This window comes from Centroberyx affinis, unplaced genomic scaffold, assembly GCF_046629955.1.
Source record: "Centroberyx affinis isolate AG114_WGS23_722 - 3 ecotype Tasmania unplaced genomic scaffold, CSIRO-AGI_Caff_v1 ptg000205l_1, whole genome shotgun sequence".
NCBI classification, from domain to species: Eukaryota; Metazoa; Chordata; class Actinopteri; order Beryciformes; family Berycidae; genus Centroberyx; species Centroberyx affinis.
In genome coordinates, this window is record NW_027278897.1 from 89,005 (window position 1) to 106,523 (window position 17,519).

The 17,519-nt window shown below is 42.6% G+C and overlaps 1 protein-coding gene across 1 annotated transcript in view; it reads left to right on the top strand.

Moving 5' to 3' along the window:
• Window positions 1-16,540, top strand: part of LOC139661243 (pleckstrin homology domain-containing family H member 1-like) — a 33,567-nt gene extending 17,027 nt beyond the window's left edge. Inside the window, exons 10-30 of the mRNA XM_071539669.1 lie at window positions 489-580; window positions 812-959; window positions 2,292-2,428; window positions 3,006-3,116; window positions 3,428-3,514; window positions 3,951-4,109; window positions 5,293-5,373; window positions 5,618-5,797; window positions 6,532-6,643; window positions 7,589-7,701; window positions 8,990-9,166; window positions 9,476-9,573; window positions 9,686-9,863; window positions 10,538-10,693; window positions 11,898-11,995; window positions 12,380-12,521; window positions 12,785-12,927; window positions 13,388-13,517; window positions 13,864-13,947; window positions 14,617-14,763; window positions 15,342-16,540. Coding sequence (XP_071395770.1) covers window positions 489-580; window positions 812-959; window positions 2,292-2,428; window positions 3,006-3,116; window positions 3,428-3,514; window positions 3,951-4,109; window positions 5,293-5,373; window positions 5,618-5,797; window positions 6,532-6,643; window positions 7,589-7,701; window positions 8,990-9,166; window positions 9,476-9,573; window positions 9,686-9,863; window positions 10,538-10,693; window positions 11,898-11,995; window positions 12,380-12,521; window positions 12,785-12,927; window positions 13,388-13,517; window positions 13,864-13,947; window positions 14,617-14,763; window positions 15,342-15,494 — 2,726 coding nt within the window. The 3' untranslated portion in view covers window positions 15,495-16,540. The remainder of the gene's footprint in view (window positions 1-488; window positions 581-811; window positions 960-2,291; window positions 2,429-3,005; window positions 3,117-3,427; window positions 3,515-3,950; window positions 4,110-5,292; window positions 5,374-5,617; window positions 5,798-6,531; window positions 6,644-7,588; window positions 7,702-8,989; window positions 9,167-9,475; window positions 9,574-9,685; window positions 9,864-10,537; window positions 10,694-11,897; window positions 11,996-12,379; window positions 12,522-12,784; window positions 12,928-13,387; window positions 13,518-13,863; window positions 13,948-14,616; window positions 14,764-15,341) is intronic.
• Window positions 16,541-17,519: the final 979 nt, after the last annotated feature.

Here is a 17,519-nt window from a genome sequence, read left to right on the forward strand (position 1 = left end):
CCCCCCCCCCTTTTTAAAGAGCCAAGGAAGAACAGGGGGAGAATAGAAGGAGAGGCTGCTTTTTAATCAGCTGTGATGAAAGGATGGGGGCCAAGGTGTAATTACCGCTATGCTTTCTGTCCCGACATCATCCATTTTGTCAGGATGTAGACAGAGGGACTTGACAGCACTCAGAATATTGAATTTATCGACTGCCAAGCCTCTGTTGTGGATTAAGTCATCGTTTGCTTTCAGTTCAGTTTCCTCCTGTGGCTTTGCCTTAGGAGCATCTGCTGTTGACACATTCTGCACACTGCACTTTAATAAGTACCATGAACCAGCTTTACTTTGTTTGTGTGAAAGAGTAGTGGACATCTTTTTTTTTCACCAGTTTGTACATCTGGAGTCCGCATACCTGCTGCTAATAACTACAAGGGACTGAAAAGCAGTGCAACAGTCTGATTTTTTGCATCTGTAATTGAATAAATGTTTGCATGTGTGTGTTGCAGGATCCAACTTACCCCAGTATCCAGCAGCAGGTCCATTCACACACTTGATCTATAAGAATATCAACGTACCTGTGTATACAACACTGAAAGGGGTAAGGGAAATCTGTACTTCATATTGACCACAGCCTGTAAACTAAATTTTGCATTGCAGTATGCTATATGTTGTGTAATATGTGAGATATGGTGCTCATGTTCGCCCCTCCCCTGAGTTAGTTGTGTGTTATAAACGTCAGCGCAATTTCCACCTGTACTGAAATGACTTAAATGTGTTTTTTTTTGCCTTACCTCATCCTTTCCCCCTCCTGTGTTTTTTTGTGTTTTAGAAAGCCACTCAGATCAGCAGTGTGCCTCTGCCTGATGATGAGTCTGGGTCGGAGGATGACAGCAGCTCTCTGGCCAGTTTGCGGACCTCCACCCTCAGTCCTGACAGGAAGGGCAGCATCCCAGGGAGCCCGCGTGCCGTCAAGAGAGGTGAGGATTGCAATGTAGGCAGAACAGAAGCAGAAACAGAATCAGCTCCACGTGTGCCCAAAGGTGGCATTAAAGGGAAAAATCAACCCTGAAACACTTTAACACTGTTAAAAATCAGCTATTGGCGATGTACCTTGACGTGACATCACATTGATTGATCTCCAGTGCAGCTACAATGGAGTTCCACAGCAGTTTCGGCTGTTTCAACTATCGAAAATATCAACAATGTCAGATTTTGCTGTCAGTCCCTCAGACATAATGAGCAAGGGCTTCTTTCTAGACTTAACATTTTGCATCAACAATCATACAGGGAGAAATCCATCACTGAAGAGGTAGGAAGACCAATTTAATAACCTAATGGACCGTAATGTAATGCAGCCACAATGCAGCCACAAGATGTGTTGCGTTTTGAATAAAGAAAGTTCTGGGAAATGTAGAAATAGACAAGGCAGGTAGAGGGAAAGTGGGTAAACCAACAAAGTAAATTACAACACTTCACTTCAGTGGCTACACTGACATTCAACACTGACACAAAATAACTCCTGGAATGCATTGAACATCACAGATTTATTATATCTAACAGTGTAAGAATATCCGAGAGTGGATTTTTCCTTTAACAGCGAACAGCTCTCTGTCTTCAACCACCTGTTGCCTGCTGGCCCACAATCAAAAAGTAAAAGTCAGACCATTTGATGTGTTTTGTTTCCCTGTGTTTTTCCCCCTTAGCACCACCTCTACCAACTCTTTCTTACCACGCTTCCACTCAATGCCAGAGGAGAATAGAAAATGTCACCTCTGTGATCTGGGAGAGGTTGAAAATGAAATGCACTTTTTGTTCTACTGTCCGTTATATCATAATCTTAGATATAGGCTTTTCTGTAAAATATCTGCAGGATGTCCTGATTTGTTTTCTATGTCTGATGAATGTAGACTTCAGTACCTGTTTACAGACAAAGTGTTTCACCTAGCTCAGTTTGTGTTAAATGCCTACCAACAGCGTAGGGGGGCGCTTTTTGTTTGATGTGTTGGAGGCACAGTTTGTGCCTCAGATGTGCCTAAGTTATGTTTTATAGCTGTAATGTCTAAGGAGAGGACTGTGCTCATATTTGGTTTGACATTGTTTGACATGTATGGAGTTGTATTGTATTTGTTCTTTCGCGCTCACTATGTTATTGCTCTTTTTGTTATGTTTGTAGTGTCTTGTAAACCCATGCGGGCTGGGCACCTTTTGGTGCATGACACTTTGAAAAATAAATTACTTACTTACTTACTTACTTCTTACCTTGTTTATGTGTCGTCTCCTGTTTTCCCTGTTACTCCGCTGTGCTCCAGGTGTGTCCATGTCCTCCATCAGCTCAGAGAGTGACTATGCCATTCCTCCAGACGCCTATTCCCTGGACAGTGACTACTCTGAGCCTGAACACAAAGTCCAGCGGACCTCCTCCTACTCCTGCGAGAGCACTGGGCCTGTGAGTAGAGCCTTCCTTTCTATTAGTGTAGACCTTGGGCTGTTGCCTCCACTGTATAATTTTCCCATCAAGATGGATAGTGAACTGACCCACTGTCTGCCAGAAAATAATCACATGTGGTTGATGACCCAATATGACTTGCCAGTTCAAATCAACACAACACTAAAGATAAAATACAAATCTAGATAATACAGAAGTCATAGAAATAGGTTAAATAGGACACATATTCATTTTCAGTGCTAACCATTTGCTACATAGCATGAGTGGTTATTTAATTTATTTATTATTTAAAAGAAAATTGCAGAGCCATGATGCGCCATAAATGCAGAATGGGGAGGCATTCTAGCTTCTACTGTATGAAATCAAAGTCATAATACACAAAAAGAAGAGAAGTTTGTATAGGTGAGATTAAAACAATCCCAAGGGACTTCTTAAAAAAATCCCCTCAAAAGAAACAAAAAGAAAAACAAGGTGATAGTGAATTTTTTAGACATTGAATTCAGTATTAGACATGTATTAATTATTGTGCATTTAGACCAGTTGTGTTGACTTGAGGTCCTGTGCTGTGTGTCTACAGGAGATGCTGGAGAAGTCTGGCTACCTGCTGAAGATGGGCAGCCAGGTGAAGGCCTGGAAGCGCCGCTGGTTCATCCTGAGGAACGGAGAGATCCTCTACTACAAATCTCCTGTGAGTCTGCCCCGCTGTCAACCGGCCCGCCCGCTTCCTTCTAAGGATTCGTTGTTTCCACCGAAAACATTGCACGAATATTTCTGAATTCGGTGTGTTCATATGTGTGTGGCTGAAGGCACGAGCACTGTCCAAACACCTTGTAACTGCCAATGTTGTACGACTAGATGCAAAAAGCTCTAATGCATGCATGACTACTGCAATCACTTAGATATCAGGCAGCTCCCAGAAAGTTTCTAACTGGATTGTTATATTGATGTAGACGTAAATAAATGATCCTTGTGTGTGTGTGTGTGTGTGTGTGTCCTCAGAGTGACGTGATCCGGAAACCTCAGGGCCAGATGGAGCTGAACTCGTCCTGCCGTATCGCACGAGGAGAAGGAGCACAGACATTTCAAGTGAGTGGTACACACATTTTAAATGGTTGACACAGGACTCAACTCTTCTTCTTCTTCTACTGCAGAAAATTGGCAGAATTTTAATAGTAGTTAGGACCCTTTTATAGACCTGTAATCTGTAAGACTGTGACAGAGAAAACATAATAAAACCTCTATTCCATTAACAATGAGAGGGTAAATGCAGCTACACAAACACACTCACACACACACACACACACACAGACACACACACACATACCAATACTCTTCTTATAGCATAGTGTCACAGCGGAGCTTTGCATACCAGAGAAGCGGCTTAAGATGACATCAGGTATAGCATTGCCTTGGAATGTTTTCCTGGCTCTTTGGCAGCTGATTCTGATCTCCTCCGACACGATGATGCTATCAGTCGGCTTGGCTTTGCATTTTTCCCATATTTCTCTTCTCTTCTAATCAGTTGATTACAGAGAAGAAGACTTTCTACCTGACCGCCGACTCACCCAACATCCTGGAGGAGTGGATCAGGGTTCTGCAGAACATACTCAAAGTCCAGGCCAGCAGCCCCGTTACCGTGGAGACCACCGCCAAGCCCACCGTGAGAGGCTGGCTCACGAAGGTCAGGGGTCACAGGTCATGATATCATATCATTATAGTTAGTACTCTTTGTGATTTGGCCACTCTGAATGGGCATCCTGATTGCAAATATGTAGAGATATGAAACTATTTTTAGTTATGTGCAATTGTTTGAATTTTCTTTGGATTGTACTATATTGTTTTATTAGGTTTTGTCGATAAATAATTCAAAGTTTCTATGAATCTGTACTACCTCCATTGCCTGACTGCTAGAGGTATGGATTAGCCAGGCTTTCTTTCCAAACAGCATGCCAGAAATATCTCATTTTCAGGCAGAGAGGAAGGTTTAACCTCCTCATTCAAGTGGCTATAGAAGTGTCTGTCGTTGGGGCGGGGAGGGCTGGACAGAGAGCTCTCAGGCGGATTCTTGGAGACCTCCTTCACGTTGGGACACGGCTATAAGGCCGGGGCTGCTGGAATGCTTAGAGAGCCAGTCGCCCCTCGCTCCCCTTCCACCCCCATCTGGCTCTCTCCCTGCTTTTCCATACTGAGGCCTGTCTGTTAGTAAGGTTAAGACAGGGGCTTGGAGACCCTTTAACATCAGATGGGTGTGTGTGACGGGTCTGATAGATGACTGACAGCCTCTTGCTTAGTGATGATGGACTTCCCCTTCTGGCCCGTTGGCTTTGATCTACTGTTTATGACGTGATCAGTGCTCAGACAGGGCTGTTCTGCGCAGTTCACCTCGGTGACCCTGTTTAAGGGATGCACAGCTGGCCTCCTAAAGTGACATCATCGCTCCATTCATATTTCGAAACCTCTTTAAAAGACGTCTGTTTCAAAAAGTGATGTATGTATTATTCAGGAGTTCAGGGGTGCAGCAGGGGAATCAGAGTGGGGATGGACGGCTGTGCTGTTTTCAGTTGTCTTCAAACTTCTGCTTTGCCTTAGAAACCAATGATTTGCTCTCACTGCCAGTTTAAATTTTCAAATTGTCAATGAGGTCACTGGAGGGGGGCGTTCATGATTTGCACACCTACCCGTAGACTCCTGGGACATCTGCTGGTCAGATTTGGAAATTATAGATTTCTGTCACACAAGAAAGAAGATTTTGCTTGAGTATAAAAGGAGAATACAGAAAAGTAGTCCTTTCTACACACAGACAGTGTTGGGGTTTGTCTTGCAGCCTCTCTCACACTTTCTCTCCAATCCTCTCTCTGTTTCAGGTCAAACATGGACACTCCAAGCTGGTGTGGTGTTCTTTGGTCGGCAAAGTCTTCTACTACTACCGTAACCAGGAAGACAAGGTTCACACAGCAAGCCTTTCCCTACCTAAACATGCCCTCACCTGCTTTTCATTTTGTCTGTCAGTTGTTAGTTATTAATCAGACCTTGGTTAAATAGTATTTGCAAATACAGTACTTCTTAGCAGTTGTCTTAATCAGTGTAGAGTACTACATTTGACAAACAAATGAATGTTTTTTAGACTGTAGACAGTATGGTTTTGTGTGATTAAGAACAAACCTGACACTATGTATTGTCCTGGTGCAGTTCCCTCTGGGCCAGCTGCGGGTGCGGGAGGCCTCGGTACAGGAGGTGGACCGCTCCTGTGATTCAGACGAGGACTACGAGGCGGGGAGTCGAGGCTTCCTCTCCTCCCACTGCACCCTGGTGGTCCAGCCCAGGGAGCAGAGCCCCACGTACCTGCTCATCGGCACCAAGCAGGAGAAGGTACTGGAATAAAGAGTGGTGAAATAAATGGTTAGTTAGGGAAGGAGTAGTAGGGATGGGACGATATATAAAAATTCAATATATCGCAATTCAAAAATGTGATTATATGTATCGTGGGGCAGAAAAATGAATCAAAATATTAGCTCCATTTTATTCTGCTGTAGTAATCGTAAATGAGACGGCTTGACCATCATATTTTCACAAGCTCTCCATCCAAATTATATTATTTGCACTTTGTAATGACATTTTTAAATTGTTTACATTCTAGCAAAACAATGCCATTGCTTTGATTTGTGGCTCAGAAATAAACATAATTCTGCACAGTCAGACTTTGTTGTCACTGAACTTTTATTTATTACATTGTTTCATGGTTGTATTGAATCGTATCATGGGATAAGCATATCATCCTATCCCTAGTGAAAAGGCAATATATTCATGTGTGGGTTCCTACATTCATCTTAAGGTACTTGATCCAAAGCTGGACCAAACTGCATTTGCAAATACCTTTTGTGGGTTTTTTTGTCTACTAGGTGCCAGATGGATTTTTATCATGGTATTATTTGAAAGTCATTTTAGTATCAAGTACCAGTAAGGAAGTCTCTGAAACTCTGCACTGTGCAATTATTGCTTCTTCTCCTTGTTTTTATATCTGTCCCAAAGCCTTTTAGTGGAAAACAACATCTCAGGCTACTCATTTCAGTTAATACATTAATGTGTTCTGTTCTTCTACACAGGACACATGGCTGTACCACCTGACTGTGGCAGCAGGCAGCAGTGCAAACTTCAAGGTGGGAACAGAGTATGAGCAGCTCATTGGGAAACTCCTGGACGCAGAGGGAGACCCAGGTGAGAATCCTTATTCTTCAGCAAGCAAGCATCACCAATATCCTGATCAGCCATTTGTGATGCGTTTGTTCAATCTTATTTTTATTTAAAGCAATGTGATTGACCTGTTTTTGTTAGAAGTGCTTTAAAAATACATTTGACCTGAATTCACTTGGCACAGTTTTTCCAAAGTGTCTTCACTTTGGAAATGTAAATACAAAGATGCACAGTCTTGTGGAAAGTTACTTTAAAAAGTAATTAGTTACTTAATTTCATCACTTAATTAAAAAGTAACCAGTCATGTTACAAAGTTACTCTTTATTAAAAGTGACTCGTTAGAGTATTTTCGTGTTATACACTTTGAAAACATGCTGCAGCAATATGGCTTGTGCTGTTGTCAATTATTGTTTTATAGTGCAATGCAAGACTATTGTTTTGTTTTTAAAACAGTAAGCCAGTCTCATTGTATCAAGCATACTTGGATTGTGTTTTTTCAATTAGAAGCATATTGTCTGCATGACATGCCACAGGATTTTCACTTTCTTCTACTTTTTTTTTTCAAATTTGTACTAAAAAAAACATGAAAACAAAAATAAATAAAAGTATCATTCTAATTTTATAAAGTTGCTAATGGATTGCAATAATTTAAACCTTTGGTCTGAATTCTCCTAATGTGTTGCCCCCAACACCGCATCTTCAGATCTTCAGGTTTTGTAAAACCTACCGGCTTTTCAAAGTCCCTGTACAGCTGGATACAAATTTAGTCAGTAGCATGTTACATGTTATTTTGATCCAGGACAACTTAAAGCCTTAATCCAGACTGCAGACAGTGTTTAAGACCGGCATGTGTGAATGTTTGTCAGCTGTTGGGTCACTGAGTTTTGAAACCCAATCTTTCTGTTTTTCTGGGTGTGCGTGCATATGTGTGTGTGTGTGTGTGTGTGTGTTTCTCCTTCTCTTTCCCAGACTCGGTGTTGTGGAAGAGCGAGGCCTTGTGCTTCAGTAAGGAGGGACTGCGCTCCCCTCTCACCACTCTGCCCTCTGAAGCTTTACAGACCGAGGCTCTCAAACTTTTCAAGGTCAGTCTCTACACCTCTCACCTCTCTCTCTCTACTTTCTCCCTCTGTCTCTCTCCATCCTTTGTTCTATTCCACTTACTTTTGCTCTCTCTTCCTTTTTATGTCTTTCTCCAAATCCCCCTCTCCTTCTCTCCTCTCCATACCGCTGACCTACATTCCTGTCTGCCTCTCTCACTGCGAGGGTCCCCCTGTCTGTTCGAGGCATCATCCATCCTACCCCAGCCTGTCCCCACCACAACCCCACCCCCCACCTCCCCATCCCTTCCTTCTCCTGGATGCGCTCCATGCCCCTCTTCTTCTCTGCCCTCCTGCCTCTGAAACAGATCAAAGGCTCAGGGACGGGGGCCTCCAGCTCATTAAAAGTGTGGAAGAGAGATAATGGCCTTGATTATCTGCTCTGATTGAGGCTAACCGGTCCTCTGCTTTACAGCCGGTGTGAAAGGAGCTCCTTTAAAGAGGAGACCTGGGAGGTCAGAGTCCTCAGAGACTGGCAGCAATGGATATAGAAGGCAGGGGAGGAGGGAGGGAGCGAGGAGAATAGGGATCAAGGCTAAGGAGAGCAGAGCAGGAGGAGGGACCTTGATCTTGCAGGAGAGGGAAGATGGAAGTTCCTGTTCCTCTCTTTTCAACTCTGGAGCCCACAGCTCGCCCACCCAGAAGCCCCCTCCCTCCCTGCCCGACTCATGCTTCAGAGACCCGCGGGCGACAGTAGGGCCCAGGTCGCTCCGTGGGATTGGAGGTTGAATTGGTCCGCCTCTCTCTTTGACCAGCCAGCCTTAAAAAGCAGTCCCATACACACATAAAGGAACAGAAAAAGCTTAGGCCTACACTCTTTTCAAGTCTACGCCCCCACCTCAGCACTTTGAAGCACGCGTTCCCGCTCTACTCAGTTCTTTGAAGTATTCACGAATCTGACGAGACTGATGAAAACTAGAAAATGGGTCCTTTGTGTTCACCCATAAGATTGGATTAAATCAGTGGTTGCTTCAAGAAGTAATGACGTTTAAATTTCTTTCCTCACACTGGGACTTGACCCTGGAAAGGACTCTTCTGACCTCATATCATGAGTTTTGTGTTTAAAAATATATTTTTCTGACTTGGTTAGTCTTGCTACCCAGAGTTCCACTTGCTTTGCCGTTCAATGTTGCATTGAAAACTTGGTGCTTCCAGTAAGTTCTGGTGTGTGTTTGCCTCCACCTGTTGGTAGTGCAGTAGTATTACGTTTCAGACTTCAACAATAATGTTAACATAACTGCATGTTTATTAAGATGTCTGTCCTGTTCTACAGTCCTGTCAACTCTTCATCAACGTGCTGGTTGAGTCTCCATCTGTCGATTACCACACGTCACTGGCCCAGAATGCCTTGCAAGTGTGCCTGACACACCCGGAGCTACAGAATGAAATGTACTGTCAGCTTATCAAACAGACCAACCGCCGCACGCCACACAACTACTCCCTCACACAGGTAAAGAGTGGTGTTGTTGTTTCTTTTTATTCTCATTCCATTTTTTATTGTCATTTGGTTTATTCCTGTGAAGCACTTTGCAACTTGTGTTGAGAAAAGTGCTCTATAAATAAACGTTATGATTATTATGAACAAGCAAAGGTAGAGACACAAAAACAGATAAAAAAAAAATATAAACAAGAAATTGAACAAATACACCACAAAGAAAGAGGGCCAGAGCAGGGTTGTATAGAAAAAGAATTGGAAAAAAAAAGCTTACAAAAGATAAACAGTGATGCTATTGTCTCTTCTTCACACCTCTCCCTGCAGTGCTGGCAGCTGCTGTCTCTGTGTGTGGCTCTCTTCCTTCCTCAACAACACTTCCTCTGGTACCTGAGACAGTACCTGCAACGCAACGCTGACCCGAGGTGAGCCGCTTCAAGCCTGTAACCTACTCCTAACTCCTGAAAATAAGGCAGAAATAGTCCCCAAAGAACCTCAGTGTGCAATGAAATGAATAGGTGTCATCTGTCCACACAGGAGCGAGGTGGGGAAGTATGCAGTGTACTGTCAGCGCTCTGTGGAGCGGACGCTGCAGAACGGAGAGCGGGAGGCCAAACCTTCACGCATGGAGATCGTCTCCATCCTGCTGAGGAACCCCTACCACCACTCACTGCCCTTCAGCATCCCTGTGCACTTCATGAACAACACCTACCAGGTAGCACACACACACACACACACACACACACACACATGCATACATCATCTTTCTCACTCTCTCTCTTTCTCTCACACTCATGCTTTCTCTCACAGATGCACAGATTTTCTCTTTTTCTCTGTCACACTCTCTCTCTTTCTCTCTCTCTCTCACACACACACACACACACACACCCTCTTTCACACTCCTGCAGACACACACACACACACACCCTCTTTCTCACTCTCTTTCTCTCATACCCATGCTTTCTCTCAGACACACAGAATTCTTTTTATCTGTCTCTCTCTCTCTCTCTCTCTCTCACACACACACACACACACACACACACTCACACAGCACACACAACACACACACACACACAGTGACACTCTCACATAAGCACACCACACTCATGCAGACACACACACACAGACACATCCTCTTTCTCACTCTCTTTTTCTCACACTCATGCCTTCTCTCACAGATGCACAAAATGTATATTTTTCTCTCTATCACACACTCTCTGTTTCACACTCACACACACACACACACACACACACACACACACAAACACACAAACACATACACACAGAGCAAATACCCGTATATCAAACTCACCTCTGACTCATTGCATTGTATTGTCAACCTCATAACCTCACTTTATTAACATCTTCTTATCATGTTGCCTCTTGTAGGTTGTGGGATTCGACGGCTCCACCACAGTGGAAGAGTTCCTCAACACACTGAACCAGAGGGTTGGCATGAGGAAGCCTCAGCTGTCTGGGTTTGCCCTCTTCACTGACGATCCATCTGGCAAAGACCTGGAGCACTGCCTGCAGCCGTCTGCCAAGGTGAGGGGGGCGGGTCATGGGGCGTGAACTGATGGGTGAATAGATAGAAAGAAACACACAGATACTTCCAAACACACCACTGAGGCATATGGCCTTCTGATATGTAAAGAATCAAATCATTCAAGTCTAATTTCCCACCTGTGCTTGTTTGTGAAAAGCAAAGGTAAGATAGAGAACATCACTTCTGTTTTTGTGAACGTAATGGAGAGGCAACTAACATCGTTTTTCAACAAATGAGTTTCAAAATTGCTATGAGACATGTGCTTTCATTATACATAAAAAGGCTTTAAAACAAAGCTAAGCATTTATCATTAACTGGCAGGGTCAATATGAATGAATGAGGAATAGCATAAGCTGAAGCAATGAGGCTACACATACGCACTATCCTTTTTAAGAGTTTGTAAGCCTTGAGTTTATAGTAAATAAACAAGACTAGGTGGGTCCGGGGCCAGAGTGGTGTTCACTTTCAGGTGTGAAGGGTGTGGGAGTTTACTGTCAGCTTTTCCTGACAGTAACTTAACTTGCCCTCATGCCCCTCAGACTTCCAATTTTCCATTATCTCAAACTGCTAGTAGTAGTGGATGGTCTCAAATAAAAAAAAAACACATGTAAAATTCATTGTCTGTTTTCTGTAAAGAATTCAGAAGGCACAATTTATGTACTCAAATGATGTAAAACTGAACTGAAACATTCTTTCATTGCAGTTAGATCACTTAGTGCTAATAGTATAAATACTACCTCATATGTGAGAGGATGGGCAGTGGGTAGTTTAGGAATATTTTGACAAATTAATGCTATCCAAGTGTCTTTTCCAAGTGATTTTCCAATGTAGGCCAATAGGCACATTACAGCATAGCCCATTCCCTTTAAAATGTCTTATTTTTTTTATTTTTCTGAACGTTGAATCTGTCTGAATATGAATATGTCTTTGTGCACTAATAAGTCATTGTGGTTGCTTTGTAAAACTGTTCCATCCCAACATGTTCAACTGGCCCACACACTCACTGGCCCAATGGGATGGTGAATGGACTACATTCATTATTCTGTCTGGCACACACACATTTTCAGTGTGTCCAACATTTTTCAGCTTGTCAGACAGACCACCATCATCGTCTCTGGCTACTGCCACCTGCTGGACCAGATACAAATACGTTTAAAGGTGCAATATCTCTCTGACTTGTGACCTGTTATTCCTTTTTGCCAGATCTGTGATGTCATTTCCAAGTGGGAGCAGGCGCTGAAAGAGCTGCACCCGGGGAAGTACGAAGGGACGCGGATTGTCCGTCTGACATATAAGAGCAGGTAGGATTTCAGTGGTCACATCTGGTTTCTGTACAAAACAAGAAGGTTCCAGCACACACATACACACACATACACATACACACACACACACGCACACACACACATCACCTCAGCATTTTTCACTGTGTGGTCAAAGGATCATTCTTTAGACAAAAAGAGGTGTTTGTCTTGAGAAAGGTCCTTTAACCAAAATGTAGACCGCACAGTAAAAGTTGTTGAAGTGATACGTGCTGGAGCCTCATGTTTTTGTCAGGATTATAAACTTTGGGGGTTTGATTCTCTGCACCGTAAAGGAGAACACAAGTGGTCTGTGTAATTCCCTGGCTCTACCGAGATCTCAGCTCTGATAAACAGCTTCATGACAGCTTTTTTTTTTGCGTGCAGGCTGTGTTTCCGGGCTCAGGCGAAGGGAGAGACGGAGCGAGAGCGCCTCCTCCTGGCGTACCAGGTGAATGACGAAGTTCATCAAGGCCACTTCCCTGTGAACAAAGAGCTGGCTCTGGAGGTGGCTGCGCTCATGGCACAGGTGTGTAAAGGGCATCTGGGGATACACTCCAAGTTCAAATTCAAGTTAATTGATTACTCACATGGATGACACATTAAAAGAGTGGATCTCACATGTAATTTTCCATCTACAAGTCAAACTCTTTAGTAACACATATGAAGACACCCAAAATGTACGCCGTCGAATAGTACTGTTTCTTTAAAGATTGTTTCTTTAAAACTGGTTGGTTTGAGACAGCAACTCACACATTGACTATCTCTCTTTCCACAAACCTCCATCTGCAGGTGGAACATGGGGATTTGGAGCGGCCAGCTGCCTCCTCCCCCACCGGTTCTCCTCAACCCAAATCTCAGCTGATTCTCCTGCAGGCCTTGGAGCGCTTCTACCCCAAACGCTACAAACAGGACTGCAGCACAGAGCAGCTCCGGTAAAACAAGCTCTACTGTAACACTACTGCACACTTTCTTATCCAGAAACTGATTTCTATTGTGTACGGTTTTGTGTTTACTGTATTCTGCAGTATCTCCTTACAACAAAGGATAAGAAAAATTGACAACTACAGTGGTGTCATTCTATGTCATAATGCTTTATATCTATATGGTAACAAAAATCGTTACATGACGTTTATCATTCAGTATTTTTAAAATATTTAGGTTCCATGCTTCAAAGGTGTTAGGATATGACCAGAAGCGCACACGTTCATAATCATCATTTAGTCATTATTTTTTTCTTTTTTTAGGGTTTAGATCAGATGATGCTACATCAGATACTATTAGATATTGGAGGGTGCTGTTGTTATGAGTTTGTTTAAAAGAAGCGACTACAGATGAGAGTCTAATCTACACTATAATAAATAATGAGTTCTACTTGCCGTCTTCCCCTTTCAGAGATCTGACTGAGCGTCTGGCCACTAAGTGGTCTGTGCTACGTGGGTGCAGTGCATCCGAGTGTGTGAGAATATATCTGACTGTGGCTCGGAAATGGCCTCTGTTTGGAGCCAAGCTCTTCAACGCCAAGGTAAAAAGTTGAAATACTGTCGACTTATTTCCTTGCTTTGTGTTTAATGCTACGCTCTGTGTGATTTATTGTAGGTTGTTATCTGTTAAACTCACTCCTCCAGTGGAAATCCTATCATTCATAATAAACAAGAGTGTGCTTTTGATAGAAACACTATCCTTCATCAAAAGCAAGAGTATGCTTTTCATTTGGCTTGATCCCTCGCATGGCCATCCATCATGCTTGTAAACACAGGACTGGACTGGTTTGAGACTGGGAAGGGAGCTGACCCAGATAGGAAGCTGTAGTCTTTGTTGGGATGAATTACACCTGTAACACGACCTTCCTTTGTCTTCCCTGTCCACAGCCTGTCCCCCCTTCTCCGGTTGAGCAGAGCCAGGTGTGGCTCGCCGTCAATGAGGATGGATTGTGTGTGCTGGACTACACCATGGTAAATCTGCTGATATGCAGCTTTGAAACTGTGTAGAGCAAATACCTCCATCAAAATGGGCCATCTCTGTCCTGTAGTCTTATATAAAACTCTTTTCATTTATTCAGAATCTACCTGAAAAGCTGTTGGTTTATCATTTTTGCCATTTTCATTGGCTTAAGACTCACAGCTTTATAACTTAAGATTTGAGATTCCTCTTTACAATTGTGGTGCTGGCCAGACCGCAGCTGCTGAGGTTTGTTGACCCACTGGTCTGGAATGATTTTTATGCTGTGGTGTTTCAAACACCAGAACTCCACAGGAAAGTAAAAATGGACAGCCTCTGATTTGACGTCCTCGACCCCGAGAGATCCAGCAGTTCCAACATGTAAACAATGTTAGCGTGAGCTCTGTAATTTTCAGCAGCCCATGTTGCTCTATTTCGTTTTTGGTTTGGCGGCAGCCAAAGCTCATGCACTCTCAGTCACTCAAAGGGCAAAATAAAGTGAAACTCGCAATAAATCACTGGGAATTATGTCACGCCTCCTCACACTCGATTTGTCCCTCAAAAAAGCACAAACCAGAATGATTTCCAAAATGAATCCCATAGTCTATTCTAGGATCTGAACATGCGCCCTGTTTATATTCATTTTACTGCATGTTTCACACTGACTATGCTGTCATTTTCAGCACACGCTGGTCACATACTCCTACCAGTCTGTGATTACCTTTGGCGGTTGCCGTGACGATTTCATGGTGGTCGTGAGCCAGCAGAGGGAGCCAGGAGTCGGGAAGAAGAGTGTGGAGAAGCTGGTCTTTGCAATGGCCAAACCGAAGGTAAGTGTCCTCTGTACATCTGTGCAAATGTTCAGTCAGATTGATTTGTGGACAGTCGCAGACCTCAAAAGCGAAGCCAGGTTTCCACTCTGCCGCTCAACTCAAAGCCATCATTTGTCATTTAGCTCAATGATCTGAGGCATCAGCAACCGAGGCGTAAAGTAAATGCGGGTGGGTGGATTGAATGGCCGAGGTGTTGAAGTGCAGTGAGGGAGATCTAATAACCATTGAAGATAAGAGAGGGAATTGTTAGCCCCTGCTTTATCCCTATTCACCTGTCATTAGATCGGGTTACCCTCCACTACCTAGACCTAATGGAAAAAGCAGGTCGGTCCTCTTATTTTATGTGCAGAATCTCAAAGGGGCCTTAACACAGAGTCACATTACTACTGTAGGACATGCTAATAAGGCTGTGTTCTTGACGGCCGGATCATTTTGGGTTCCTTAGGTTTTCACATTGGATTCTAGTGAGCAGTTGTGGGTCTCCAGCTCCCCGGAATCAAATGAAACACGATCGTATCAAAATGGTAAAGCCATTAATCCCGGTCGGATCTGACCTGTCTTTGCCCTCTTCTCAGATCTTGGAGCTGACTCTGCTCATGGCCAGCTACATCAACCACTGGACCCCCAGCCTCCCGTCTGCCTCCCACCAGCCCCAGGGCCACTGGGACATGGACAGCAGGCACTTCCCCTCCATGAACTACACCACCAAGGGCCCGACACTACTGTGAACTGTGCAGACAGCAACCTCCACAAGGTGCATCATAAGAGGCGCTAAAACTGTGTAACTACAGGGTATGACAGGAGAGGACTTTGTGCTAAACACTTACAGAGGCTCGATGACGATGGTTCCCTTTGTCCACATTCATCTGGAGTGTATTGGGTTGCATGTTTAAGTTTTTTATTTTTACAGAAGAGGTACTAGGAGATACATTTTTTTAATATCTGTGTTTCGTATGAAGATTTTGATTTAGAAATGTTAGGGTCAGTCTCGTTAGACTGTATTTATTTCTACAACAAAAGAGTGTTCCAGCTCTGCTTGATTTAGGTGTAAGGTCACTTTCTTACTATTTGTTACATTTTGAACTTGGAAAAAAGACTTTTGAAATAGAATAATGGTCTGAAGACTGGTGTGAGATCCTTTTAGTAGCTGGCAGCTCCTCCAAGTCTTGCCTCTCCTCTGGCCTCCATCTGTTACACCCTTCCAGACTAGAATATTACTTAGAAGTAAGAGGACTTAGCATGGCGTATCACTATGTGACTAGTTATTCACCATGAGTGATCACTGGTACTTGACAACCAACTAGAGTTTAAATTCTGCTGATTTAAGAGTAATTGTGCCATTAGAAAGGGATTTATATGGCATACATTTCCACAGACTCTGGATAGTTTTTCATTAGATTCATTAGATTAGAATCCACATCTAATACTACTTTAATTCTGTATGGTTTTCCTAAAATGGAGGAAAACTACTTTCCAAAGACATCAAGGCCATGTTTATGGAGCCTTTGATAGGGTGTCATTCCCATCCTTTGCATTTGTTTTAACCTACAGAGAGTACCAGATGGGTGAGATTTACCTCACTAGAACAGTTCAGATAGTATCAGGTAAGTTGCCAATAACACAACAGTATACTATACTGGCTCACTAGCAAGTACTTTTCTATTATTGTCAAATCCTTCTGGCACTCGTTGTTTTGCCCTATGTGGCAAATCCCACCCATCTAGCATCAAGCAGGCCAAAGGAAAAGATGGAAAGGATTTGTAAACATTATTTGGTCCAGATCTGATATCTACATAATATTACCTTGAGGTGTACAACACATTTTGCACAAGACAATAGACTAGAAAAGGTATTAAATAGTGATATGTATCTGTGAAATTTTAGCAGTGAAATCTATTTTACTTGTGAATGTTCTAATGTTCATTTGCTTCCGTTCCTCTAATAACAAATTCCCCTGACAGCATCAAGACATATTTTCCTTAGTCAGGTCACTGCAGTCACTCAGTGTTTTCTTTTTTCTTTTTTTTTTAAACAAACAGTCATAAAGAGGAGTGGACAATTAAATAGAGCTACCAAAATGTTTTGAATGACTTGAACTGCTTTTGGATCAAACCACTGTCTTGCTCATTTCCCTATTAGTTATTTATTTCATTTCCAGCATTTTTTGGGCTTTTGCTTAAAGGTAATGTTTCCAGAATTGTCACATTTATATTTGAAAAGTTACATTTTTACTGTTTGCTTTATGTAGCAGAGTAATTTAAGAGCAGAACATGTTTGTTACTTTACCTGTGCTAGTATGTATTATAAAGATGTTTGAAAGATGATGTCTATTAGGGGATGTTACCTGTATGTGTGTGTGTCATAATAAAATAAACGGTACAATCCTTTGTTAGATTTTTTTTCATGGACTACTTTTTACTCTCCATTTTTACTTATATTTCATTTTAAATTATTTTAAGCTTTAAAATATTTGTTATTGCTCAATTTTTCTTTCTCATGTAATGCCACATTTATCCTTTATACTTTGCTGTGTCATGTCTTTATTTTGTGTATGTAAACATACTTTTCATAAAGCCGTTAAAGAAAAAATGCCAACATTGTTACAGTACACAAACTTAAATTCCCCAAAAATAGCATCTGCTCTTCTTGAATGCATCATACTGATTTCCTTGGCCTATATTCTTGCGTTGGAATAAAATTAACTTTTACTAGCTATAGTCGTCACGAAACAAGTTTTTGCCAGTAAGTATAAT